General features: G+C 48.6%; 1 protein-coding gene across 1 annotated transcript in view; it reads right to left on the reverse strand.

Moving 5' to 3' along the window:
- The window catches only part of SYNE3 (spectrin repeat containing nuclear envelope family member 3), a 94353-nt gene that overhangs the window by 5268 nt on the left and 75828 nt on the right, over nt 1–13257 (reverse strand). The window contains exons 15-17 of the mRNA XM_025392778.1: nt 12267–12428; nt 8696–8845; nt 7538–7576 (exon numbers count right to left, since the gene is read on the reverse strand). Coding sequence (XP_025248563.1) covers nt 7538–7576; nt 8696–8845; nt 12267–12428 — 351 coding nt within the window. The remainder of the gene's footprint in view (nt 1–7537; nt 7577–8695; nt 8846–12266; nt 12429–13257) is intronic.

Raw genomic sequence — 13257 nt, forward strand, 5'->3', positions numbered from 1 at the left:
GGTCCTGAGCTCTGCTCTTCACCTCACTCAGCGGCCTCCTGGGCACCTTGAGCATCTCTGTGAGGCCGACTTTCCTATGCCCATTTTATAGAGGAAGAAACTGAGGCTGGGAGAGTACCCAGTCCAAGGTCACACAGATAGGCTCAGCTCTCCAGTGTCAGTCAAGAGCCCAGGCTCTTCCTACTATCCCACGTGGCATTTCTCACAAGAAACAACAAATAAAACAACAACAAAAGTATCTGGGGCCTCTGTTGTTCAACCTGGATCTGTGGAGGGTGGGTGTGCTCTGACCTGGGGCCTAGAGAGAGGAAGTCACATCCCATCACCACTGAGGTTAAGGGTCTTACCCAGGACCTGTCCAGGTCTCAGTACCCACCACAAAGATGCTTCCAGGCTGGCACCAAGTGCAGGGCGGTGGAGGAGGCCCACTGAGTCAGCTGCAGGGCCCCCAAGGAAGCATCTAGTGGGCAGTTGAGGTTTTAGAACTGAGGCTAGAAGGACAGACCTGCATTAGAGATGAAGCAAGAGCTCACACAGCTTGAAGACGGTGCATAACCACGGGCGTGGAAGGAGGTACCAGGGAGAGTCACCTACGAGACGGTGCAGAAAGCCACAGGTGTGGGAGGAGATGCCGAGAAGAGAATGACCCAAGAGATAGTACATAAACCAGAGGCCTGGAAGGAGGTGCCAGGGAGAGCCACCCACCGGATGGTGCATGAACCACAGGCATGGGAGGAGATGCCAGGGAGAGTTACCCACAAGATAGTGTGCAAACCACAGGCATGGAAGGAGGTGCCAGGGAGAGTGACCCAGGAGAGGGACAGGTCCTGGAGAACCTGAGGATACCACCCAAGAAGAAAGGGGTATTGTATTTCTAGTGCCTCTACCCAGCCCCTACAGGTCACTACTTATCCATTACAAAAGCAATGGTAGGAACTTCACAGGGAGAAGCTCCCTAAGGGCAGCCACTCTTTTTTCTTTTTTTTTCTTCTTTTTTTTAAATTATACTTTAGGGTACATGTGCACAATGTGCACGTTTGTTACATATGTATACTTGTGGCATGTTGGTGTGCTGCACCCATCAACTCGTGAGCACCCATCAACTCGTCATTTACAACAGGTATAACTCCCAATGTAATCCCTCCCACTCTTAACTGATGATCAGAGTGAACACAGCCCACGTGCGACATACTGACGCCATGTGTCTCCTGATAAGAGGCACAAGTAAACCACAGCACCACTCTGTGACATTCCTGCCAGGAACCCATCACCAAATCCAATCACAAGGAAACAGCAGGGAAACCCAAACCGAGGGATATTCCACAAACTGTCCAGCCTGTACTCAAAAAGGTCAAGGTCAAGAAGAATTAGGAAAAACTGAGGAACTGGGCCAGACTGGAGGAAAACAGAGATGTGACAATAAATGCGATGTGTGATCTTGGATTGGATCCTGGACTGAGAAAAAAAAATCTACCAGTAAGACTGTAAGTGGTACGTCCAGACAATGGAATATAATTCAGTGGTCAAAAGAAATGCGCTATTGGACAGGCACAGTGGCTCATGCCTGTAATCCCAGCATTTTGAGAGGCCGAGGCAGGCAGATCACTTGAGGTCAGGAGTTTGAGACCAGCCTGACCGACATAGTGAAACCGTATCTCTACTAAAAATACAAAAAAAAAAAAAAAAAAAAAACCTAGCCCGGTGTGGTGGCAGGCACCTGTAATTCCAGCTACTCGGGAGGCTGGGGCAGGAGAATTGCTTGAACCCGGGAGGTAGAGGTTGCAGTGAGCAGAGATTGCACCACTGCACTCCAGCCTGGGTGACACAGTGAGACTTCATTTCAAAAAAAAAAAAGAAAAGAAAAGAAAAAGAAAAAAGAAATGAGCTGTGAGGCCACAAAGACACTGAGGAACCTTAAATGCATGCTGACAGGTGAAAGAAGTCAGTCTGAAAGGCTGCATAGTGTATGAAGCCAGCCATAGGACATCCTAGAAACGGCAAACCGTGGAGACAGCAGAAAGATGTGCGGTTGCCAGGGCCTGGGGAGAGGTGGGGAGGGATGAATAGGTGGAGCACAGGGGATTTTCAGGGCAGTGAAACTGTTCTGCATCATACTTTAGTGGTGGATACTGGTCATTAGACATTTGTCCACACCCATAGATTGTACAACACCAAGAGTGGGTGCTCAGGCAAGCTGTGAACTGAGTTATTAACAATGTATCAAGTGGTTCATCATCCTTAGCAAATGGACCACACTAACGCAAGATGTTAACTAATGTGGAAGACGGAGGGGGCTGGGATGAGAGGAGGTCTATGGGAATACTTTGTACATTCTGCTCAATTTTTCTATAAACCGAAAGCTGCTCAAAAACGAAAGTCTATCAATTCAAAAGAGACTATTGAGACAGCTTAAAATTTTAAAATATGGACTGTGGATTAAATAATAGTATTTCATTAACATTGAGTGTTATCAACACTGACTTAGATAGCTGGCAAACAGTAAAACAAAGAGAGAGCTATCAGGATAGAGGCAGCTGGAAGAGGAGGCCGTGGTCATCAGTCCCAGTGCCCCAGGGCCAGGTGTCATGAGGACAGCAGTTCACTGGCCTTAGTGAAGAAGTAGCTGCCGGGTACCTCACTGCGATGAATTTCAGATGAGTTGTGGGGTGGAAGGTGAGTGAGCAAGTGTAGAGAGTGCTTCTCTGGATCTTGGTAGTCAAGGACTAGTTTCAAATACTTCACCACCAAAGTTTTAGCACCAACTTGTTCACAAATCATCGAAGACTGACTGTTTCTGGGCTCTGTAGATGGATGGAGTGGCGAGGCCATGGGATGACACAGAGCAAGGTGAAGGCTGTCCCTGGCTCTGCCTTTTAGAGGTCAGAGACTGCATGGCCCTAGCAAAGCCCAGGCCTTTGGTTGTGACTAGGGAAGAAGCAGATTTGACCCGCCCCTGGAGTTCCACGGTAAGTCACAGGAGTACAAACTCAAGCTATGGTGCCTCTCCTGACTCCCATTTGACCCCATCCCACAAGTGAGAGAAGGGACCAAGGGGCCCAGAAACCATTTCCTCCCACTATAAAAGGAGAAGGCAGTTGTGAGTATTAAGGACCAAGCACATGCATGCCCAGCACAGTGCCTGACACACAAAAGGGATTTTTGCAAAGAGAGAAAGTTACAATCTAATATGGAATACTCACTGAGATTGGGTATCGCAGTAGCTCATCCAATCTAAGACGCTGATTAAAAAGTGCCTCATTATTTTACAAACCGCTAAGAAAGAAAAGAACAGCAACCAAGATGGCGCATCTGATTGGACAGCCCACATCAGTATGGGGGACCAAGGGAGCTGCACCTTCAACATAAGGAGAAATGAGAAATAAAGCCACCTCACAGAAAGGGGGGGCAAGGAAATTCCAGGTCTTCTCTTGGCACTGGGTGAAGGGTGGGAAACCAAAACTCTTCCTCAAGAGTCTGAACCACGGGCTGGAGCTCCCCAAGGTTGGCGGTCTCCGTTTACACAACCAGTGTGGTCCAAAGGAAACCCAAACAGAACGCAACCCACAAGCAGACATTTTAATTTAAAGGAATCTCAGGTTGGGGGTGACGGGCAGTAAATCTAAATCTTCACTGGAAGAACTACATTGTAACAAGACACCCGAATTCCAGAGATGTGAAAATGTGAAAAAATATGAGTCTTAAAACCTATGAAACATAGTCAAATAAATAAAATGCTACTCTCAGGTCACACAACATCTGGATCTATAGTCCAAGAGCCCACATACGAAATGGATGGGAGATGCCTGCTCTCTGTTTCCGCAAACTGGCACGGCCCTATTTCACCCTGGCTCACAGAACCTTTGGCCAATCCATCCCCAACTAAAAGTTTGCCTCAGGTAGGGCTGTTCCACCTCCCTGGGCCAATGCAAGGAATGCAATTGACTCACAGCACAACTGCAACTCAAAAAGCAATGACATTTCACGTGTCTAAATGCTGCAGGCAAACACGCCCGCGGCAGTGAGTTGGCAAGTGCGTAGGCAGCTGTAAATTTAATAAATCTTAATTATTCTGTTTATACAAACAAGCAGGCTGAAGCCACTGACGTAGCTGGGGCTTTCAGTGACTTGGAGCATGGAGGGAGGAAAAAAAGTGTGGAGAACCAACTGCTCATAAATAATTAGCTTTGGGGTAAGTTTTTTTTCCCTGTTTCCCTTTAGACCAAAAATAATACGTGGAATGTTTTTAAGTTGGCAAGATTACAGCCTCTGAAGACAGCACCTACTTTCTACCTGCCAGGCCTGTGGATGTGCATACGTGCACGCGTGCGCAGAACCACACACGTATACGCCACACCCCAACCCGCAAAGAACCACGCACACACCAAAGCGAAGGGAGGATTTCCCCCTCAGATGTGCTGTTGCTCCCTTTACCCTCAGAAAGAAAAGCAGGACGGTGTCTGCAGGTCTCCCAGGTCCCCATTCACACAGCACTTGAGAACCTACTATGTGCCATTGTTACAACACGAACTTTGCTACCAGGAGCTCAGTGAACTTGCATTTGAGTTTGGAAGACTGCGGCTAAATGACTCATTGGAGGTCACACACACTAATGGTGGAGCCTGGGTTTGAATCCAGAGTGGAAAGTGGTGGTTCTCAAAGTGTGGTCCCCGGGCCCCCAGCAGCAGCAACACCTGGGATCGTGTCAGAAATGCAGATTCATGGGCCACCCTAAAACTAATGAATCGAAAACTCCAGAGGTGGGGTCCAATAATCTATGTTTTAACAAGCTGTCCTATAAAGAAGCTATAGATGGTCTCTGTGTATTGGCCCCCACGTTGTTTACTTCTTCACAGTGGGTTGAGATCCATTAGCTCAAAAGCCAGCAAGCACCAAGGACAAATGTTTACACATCCAATTGTTTTAAACATAGCCCAAGTAAGCAGATTCTTTAGTCATTTAGAGCTTTCCTGCTTTGCATACCCCACCAAGCTGTGCCCAACGTCTTCTGGTCATAGACAAGATACACCTCAGGGCTACATGGATCCCAAGTGGTGTGACCTTCAGAGCTCTCTGATCCAGAGATTCCCATTGTGCTACTGAGAAACATCAGCTGGACACGTGTGCTCTGGCCCCATCCCCCTCTCTCCACCCAAGCAGGATGTACAGTCTACAGGACAGGTCGCTGCTCTTCTGTTCACTGATGTATCCCAGTGCCTAAAACAAAGCTTGGCACAAAGTCAGCACGAAGGAAGGAAGGAAGGAAGGAAGGAAGGAAGGAAGGAAGGAAGGAAGGAAGGAAGGAAGGAAGGAAGGAGGGAAGGAGGGAAGGAGGGAAGGAGGGAAGGAGGGAAGGAGGGAAGGAGGGAAGGAAGGAAGGAAGGAAGGAAGGAAGGAAGGAAGGAAGGAAGGAAGGAAGGAAAGAAGGGAGGGAGGGAGAGAGGAAGGGAGGGAGGGACAGAGGGAGGGAGGGAGGCAACATAGAGATAGCAATGAACACTGTGGCTATGAACATACCACAGTAACACATTAATTACAGGTTGTAGGAACCTGAGCCTGCACTGGAGGGCTGGTGTCAGCCTACAAATGTCACTACTCAAAAACATTTAGTGAGCACTTACTATGTGCTAGGCACCATGGCTAGACACCAGGGGGCCCAGACTTGACACCCACATGGATCCTGGCCTGGGGGCTGCATAGGTGGGGGCTTCCAACCAGAGAGAGGCTTGAAGTGCAGGAGCTAGAGTCGGTCTGGACACCAGGTCCTGGGTCCCCCGTCTCCCACCAGGACCCACCCGGCCGGCCTGTGTAGAACACCTGTCCTTTCTTGATGATTTTCCCTATCACGTGAGAAGTCTGTTTGTTATTCGAAACTGGGGTGTGTTGGGGGCAGGGTTTAAGTGATCAGAAGTACTTCTACTTTCATATACAGCAGTTCACACAATCTTCAAACTAAGTTCATGAAGTAAATAAGGTTGCCATTAATAGTTCCATTTTAGGCTGGGCACAGTGGCTTACGCCTATAATTCCAGCACTCTGGGAGGCCGAGGAGGGTGGATCACCTGAGGTCGGGAGTTCGAGACCAGCCTTGCCAATATGGCGAAACCCCGTCTCTACTAAAAATACAAAACTTAGCTGGGCGTGGTGGCACATTCCTGTAATCCCAGCTACTTGGGAGGCTTAGGCAGGAAAAGTGCCTGAACCCGGGAGGCAGAGGTTGCAGTGAGCTGAGATTATGCCATTGCACTCCAGCCTGGGTGACAAGAGACTCCATCTCAAAAAAAAAAAAAAAAAGAAAAAAAAATTCCATTTTATAGATGGGGAAAGTGAGCCCCAAGGAGCCAAACAACTCCCTCAAAGCCACAAAGCCAGTTGGTGTTGGGCCCAGAGCCCGGCCTTGATTTTGTGACTGCCCCGCCCAGTCCATGTGTCATCCACTCTCCTACAGATGTTACTTATGACACCAGCCTGAGGCCAAGAAGAAATCACAGATTTCTAGGAAACTCAGATTCCAAAGAATGAGAGATCTCAAGGAACTCAGAGCGCTGTGGGTCAGAGCACGCTGGAGGCTTGTGTCAGTATGGGCCAGTGCCTAGCAGGAAAACACAGCATTCGTTCTTTTGGAAACAGTGGCACCAGGGGACACCGATTTACACCTGGCTTTTCCAGAAATGGGGAGACACTCCGGGCCCCAGGGAAGTCTTCTGCAAGTCACAACGTGGAAGGTTAACAACATGGGGTTTGGATTCAGAGGCCAGAGACCACTGAGGGGCTGAGGCCTTCCTTGAACAAGTCACTCCAGGCTTGCCCCTTCTGTTTCCTCATGCTGAAAGTTGAGATTATACTGCCTCCTGGGTGTCACTGGGAGAGTTACAGGAGGGGCCCTAATCACAACTTAGCACAGTTCCTTACACACACAGTGGATGGCCAACACATAGCATCTCGCGTAAGAATCATACCTGTTTCTCATTGCTGTCATTATTACTGCTGTTATTGTTATTGCTTCGGCCTGCAAAGGCCGTGGGAGTGACTCTGAGCATGGCTCCATAGGGTAAGTGGAAACACCTGCCTAGTAGAACTCAAAGGCACGATCCCTCCCTCTCCTGTCCCTACTGAGCCCCGCAGACCCTCCACCACCAGGGTGGCCACACCGTCCAGTTTGCCCACAACAACCCAGGTTTCCTGGGACAGTCCCGGTTCACACCTGTTGTCACAGCGTAATCACTGGTAGCATCTTTGTCCACTCCCCAGCGTGTCCTGATTTGGGAGGGTGAACTCCAAGATCCCCTCTCTGCTATGTGCCTGTCACAGCGGAGGACTCTGCACACCCTGGCCAGCTTCCCCCCGAGCCTGGGGCTTCTTGAGACCAAGAATCCTGGGCCCCAGCACAGCGCAGCCCAGAGTTGATCCCCCATAAATGTTCTTTGGTCTTCCTGGAGCCTTCCAGAAAGCCCACGAGTCCTGCCCCAGTGTCACGGGCCCACCAACCCTCCAGGCACCCTGCCCGCTGGCTGTGTGGAGCAGATGGCAGACACTGTACCTTTTGGAATCCAGTCAGCTCCCCTGGAGAACTTTGTGTCTGTTATTTTAGGGAAGGAGAGGAAAAGGGGGAAAAAAAATAAGTTAAGTGAGTGAAACTTAAATCCCAACAGAGCCTGTAATGGAATATTCATTTTGTCAGGGGAGTGTTTCTTTAAAACTTCTGGTCATCTGGACAGCCTGAGCCAGCAGGTGATTCGATTTAATGAGCTTTTTAACACACTTCAGGCCCAGCTGGGATTCTGTCTGGAAAGGCGGTGGCCAAGGCCGGCTGGGGCCATGGCCGACCTGGCTTGGGCTAGGGTGACACCTAGCGGCCATCTCGGCTGCTACAGGGCCAGGAAAGCCTGGGGTGTCCAGCTTGGGCCTGGGGTCTGAGGCTGAAAGGGCCCTTAGGGGCCATCTCACCACCCTCCTCAGACTTAGGGACCTAGGAAACTTAACCTCTGTGCCTCAGTTTCCTCATTAGTTCACAGGGCATATAACAGCACCTCCTTTAAAGGACTGTTATGAGGACATAGCATTGAGCAAAGGTTATGATCATTACCAGTTTTGCTATTATTATTATTATTTTGTGTGAGGAGACACAGGGGCCCCCAAAAAGGAAAGTGCTTGCTCGACTCAGACACAGGGCAAGTTAGAGACATGAGGCTGGACCCCAGGGCTCCTGATGCCACTCCAGTGCTTCCCAAGGTCACGCCTACAACACAAGAGTGTGTCTGCAGGCTAGCTCTGCCACTGACCACCCATAGAGCCTTGGGCAAGTTTTTTCACTGCTTGGAGTCTCAGCTCCCCGTCTGGAGGCTGGAGATACAATGACTTGAGCAGAGGGGAACCATACGGACTGTATGGGACAGTGCACACAGAGCCCTCGGCTTGGGAGGTAGGACGCACTCCTTACACGTTAATTACAACGTCACTGCTGCCCTGATTGGGACTCCAGCCTCATGAGGTGGTTGGATGGCCAAATGGCATCACCTGAGTCAAGTGTCCGGGACCCTTGGGTGTCCCTGTCCTCTGTCTGAGTAGTCATCTCTGCCTGGTGTGTGAATGCACAGGGCAGGGTGGATGCGGGCTGAGCACTGTATCCTCAGGCAAATCCAGGCCCAGCTACAGTCCTGTCCCTGGAATCTGGGACCTGCACATCCTTGGCACCTACCAGCAGGTAGCCGGAATCCTTCAGCTTGGACTTGTACAGCATCCACTGGTAGCGCAGATCTTCCAGCTTGTCCGAGGTCCCCCTTGCTGGCCCGAGACGAAGGAGATGCTCAAAGAGATGCTGACCTTCTGGCACCCGAGCCTCCAGCTCCTAGGGGAAGCAGCAGTGTCATGGTGGGGTTTCCAAATGGCCCAGACAGCCCCACCTGGCCGGTAAGGATGGGTCCATCAAATTTCACTCAACAGAGAGGTAGGAAGGGAGGAGGCAGACAGAATCCATAAAGTGGGACTCCCATCTGTGCAATTCAAGCCAAGGCCTAGCCCTTGCTCTCAGGAATGTTACAGGATGGCCTCCTGCACAGAACGGGCAGCTGGGCTGCAGACCTCCAGTGGTTACTTCCAACTCGGACATTCCAGGACCAAGTCCTCCAGAGGGCTTGACTAGAGTTTGCCTCATTCTAAAAGTTGTCATTGTGAACAGGTCTTTCTGTTGGCATTATGAGCCTGGCAGAGTGGGGTTGGAATGTGCAGATTTTTCTCAGGAAATATAAGTACTGTGTTCCCTTGGGATGGAACCTTTTATTCTCAGGACTCCAGAGAGGTGGTGTGATGGGGCAGTAGGAGCGGGGCTATAAATCCGGGAGCCCAGGTTTCAGTCCTGGCTTTGGATCCTGACTCTGCCCCATCCCACTAGCATGTAATATGCGACACCTTGCTTAGCTTCTCAGAGCCCGCAGGAACGTATGCTGTACAAAAGCAAGGGGGTTTAACTTGAGGAACAGAAAGTCATTTCTGATACGGCTGGAATCGGGTGGTGGTGCGGTGGGGGGGAGTGAGAGGAGCAGCCAAATATGAGATGGGAGAGGCAGGCAAGGAAGATTTCCAGGTAATGGCCAACGAGATAACTGGGACCAAACCTCTCACTAAGGACAAAATATTTAAAGCATTTTAAAGGCATAAAAGTATTAACAAAAGAATGTGAGGCACACCGGGACACAACTTGGGAAAGAATGAAAACCCAGGGCAGTCAGCGCTGTGTTCAGACCGGCTTTTGTCCATAGAACATTTGCCAATTTGGAAGAAATAGCTGTAAAACACCTTTGCTTTTGGCAGCCTCACTGGGCTGGGGAGACAAAAGTCAAAGTCTGGGCCCTACCAAGGTAGAGATTCTGATAGGATTCATTCACCCTTTTGCTGAGCTCCTAAAGCCTTCACCCTGTAAAAAATGAACCAGAAGTAAACCTGGACCTTGCGGAGACTTGCAGCCCAGTTCAAAGTCATCTTAGTAGACCAGGGAAACTCAAGTCTTGAACTTGGATTTAGTGGTCCCAGAATGAAAGGTCCCTACTTGCCTGGCAGTAGCAAATGAAATAGACTCTGGAGGAAAAGATTATCCTAAATCAAATCTTTTTTTTTTTTTCCTTTTTTTTTTTTTTTTTTTGAGACGGAGTTTCGCTCTTGTTGCCCAGGCTGGAGTGCAATGGTGCAATCTCAGCTCACTGCAACCTCCACCTCCCGGGTTCAAGCAATTCTCCTGCCTCAGCCTCCTGAGCAGCAGGGATCACAGGCATACACCACCATGCCTGGCTAATTTTGTATGTTTAGTAGATGCGGGGTTTCTCCATGTTGAGGCTGGTCTCCAACTCCTGACCTCAGGTGATCCTCCCACCTAGGCCTCCCAAAGTGCTGGGATTACAGGCGTGAGCCACCACACCCGGCCTCTCCTAAATCTTAAATCACTCTTATACATATTTTGGCAAACACAATGTCTAGCACACAAAGCAGCCACACAAAGACACAAGAAACCAAGAGTAAGAACAGGCAGAAATAATATACAACAGAAATATTCATAAAATGCCTTGAGATATTAGAATTCTTAGATACAATCTGTAAAAAGCTATGTTTACTGTGTTCAAATAATTAAAAGATAGGCTTAAAAATTTAAGCAAGCATCTGGAAAGTATGAAAAATGATAGAGTTTCAGCTAAGACAGGAGTTACAAAATAAGAAAAAAAAGGTAAGAAAAATGATAGCCTAGATTATTAAAAGTACCAAATAGAAGTTCTAGAACTGATAACTACAACAACAAAAGTTAAGAACTCAATAGACATGTGTAACAGAAGATGAAACACAGCTAAAGAGAGAATTAGTAAACTGAAAGATGGATCAGAAAAACTATCCAGAATGCAACACGAAGAGAGAAAAGGATGAAAAATACACAAGAGAGAGTAAGAGACATAAAGCACACAGTGAGAAGTAGTTACATATGTTTAAATGATATCACAATAGGAGAGGAGAAAGGGAACAAGGCAGAGGTAATATTTTAAGAAATATTGTTAGTAGAAAAAAATACAAGTAACAAGTTTGGGAATTAAGAGAAAAAAAATAATGTTAGAGAGTTTTCCAGAAAGATCCTAGACCACAGATTCGGGAGTTAAAATGAATCCCAACCCAGATAAATAAAAAGAAATTCAAACCTAAAATTGCAGAAAAATAGGGAAACAGAAGTGAGCTGGAGCCTGGTTGAGAAAGGCCTTGAGTAATAAACTCAGGGGTTAAACTCCACAGTGAAAGGTTTTCATTAGGGGGAGGACAGGGTCATATTTGTCATTCTGGCTGTAGAATGAGCCATGACCTAGATGGGAACCCAACAGGAAGAAGGGAGGATCAGCTGGGAGGCTACAGCCATAGTCAAGGCCAAACACGGTAAGTGCCTAAATTCAGACAATGGTAGTGCGAGGAAAGAGAAACACAACATATCTAGGAGGTGGAATCAAGGAGCTTTAGCAACTGATTAGATGTGGGAGTGAAGAAGACAGAAGAGAAGTGGTAGTACAGTTGCAGAAATGGCTGTGGCTTTCCCCATCTCCCTCCCCACAGCCATATCCATACCCACTGCAATATGACTTTGCCATCCCTTCCATCAAGTGGTGGAGTCTCTTTCCCTTTCCTTGACTCTAGGCTGGTTTTGGCAAACAGAATGCAGGGGAATTAATGTTATGCTGGCTCTTAGTCTTGACCTCAAAAGTCTTTGCCTGCTGCTACTGCTCTCTTCCGCCCTGCCTCTGCTATGAGAAGTCCAGGCTGTGCCACAGGAGTATAAGAGATGTGTAGTCCACGTCATTCTCGTCTCTAATAGCCCACTAGCCCCTAGAAGTAGAGACACCCAACTGACCTACAACTGATAGCAGACAGACTGCAGGCCCTGCCCGGTTGAGTTCAGCCTAACTTGCTGTGCTTCTGAACCACGGGTTAAATACCTAGTTGTTGCTTTCAGCCACAAACTGTTGGGATGGTTTGTCACACAGCAATAGCTAAGTGACACAGGAGTCAAGTGATTAGTGGTGATATTTTCCAAGTAGGGAAATACATAAGCATGCTGAATACATGAATGAATGCCAGAAAAAGTTCTAAAATCTTTGAACCAAAAAAGTATAAAAGCCATTATCTACACACGCGGCGGAACAGCTCACAAACTGTGGGTGTGCTCTTTCTTTTGAAGAGCCCCCTGGTGCCAAATGCATCTGTGGGTGCAAACCCTATGGATGAGGGACCTTTCCTGGGGAACAGACCTGCAGCTTTGATTCTCTGGTCCTCAAGTCCTCGGCTGTAGAAGTTCTCATTGCGATGATTCTAACCAGCTTGGAATTTTCCACCTGCAACCACTGCTCAAAGTTCCTCAGGAGCTGGGAGAAATCTTCATGGCTCCCTTCTTCTTCCTGGAGAAGATTTACCTGTAGGATCACACATAGCCAAAGCGTCAGAGGTGAAAGAGGCCCCCTGGCCGTGTGTCCTGGGAATTTCACCTGAGGCAGAAGGGCGGGGACGAGGACAAGATGCCCAAAATGGTGACAGGAGAGGCCTGGGGGATGAGCAATGAATCTCTACTGAACATGGCCACATTTAGGGGCCAAGAACATTCCTCACTGTCCCCTCTCTGGTCCCCTGAGAGGTGACAGAAGCCACCGCCATCTCTTACCAGGGTGGCTATACAAATAGTCACCCTTCCACCATGCTTGTCCCCTTGGGGCTCCATGACTAGAGTGATCTGTCTATGATGCAAGCCCATTCGGCTAACTTCCTGGTTATCCACGTTGGTGCCTCTCACTCCTCCTCAGTGTGACCCGGGCGTCTTGGTTCCACTGCACGTGCTGCCTTCCCTGTCCTCTGAGCCTGGGTCTGGAGACGTGTCTTGGCCCCTCAAACTGGCACTCGAATTTCTCCCTCTGCTCTTCACACACACTGTCTCCTCTATTGGGAACACACCTCCCTCCCTCCTCTCCTCACTGCCACTCCGCCGTGAAAATTCAGCTGAGATTTCTTATCTTCCAAGAGGGGCTTTCCTGTCCTGGACCTGGGAACTGCTGCAGACTCCCGTGGCTCTGGCCTGTCTGCCAAGGTGCACCACTTTTTTTTGTTGTTTTTTTGGAAACCCTTATTTAACTGCCTGTGGATGCCACTCCCTTGCTTCTTTCTTTTCAACAAGCTCAGATTGTTTAAGGGCAGTAAGGGAAAGTGATGGGTGAAACAATGTAGTTAGTTCTTTTTTTTTTTCTTTTACAA

The sequence above is a fragment of the Theropithecus gelada genome, chromosome 7b, assembly GCF_003255815.1.
Source record: "Theropithecus gelada isolate Dixy chromosome 7b, Tgel_1.0, whole genome shotgun sequence".
NCBI classification, from domain to species: Eukaryota; Metazoa; Chordata; class Mammalia; order Primates; family Cercopithecidae; genus Theropithecus; species Theropithecus gelada.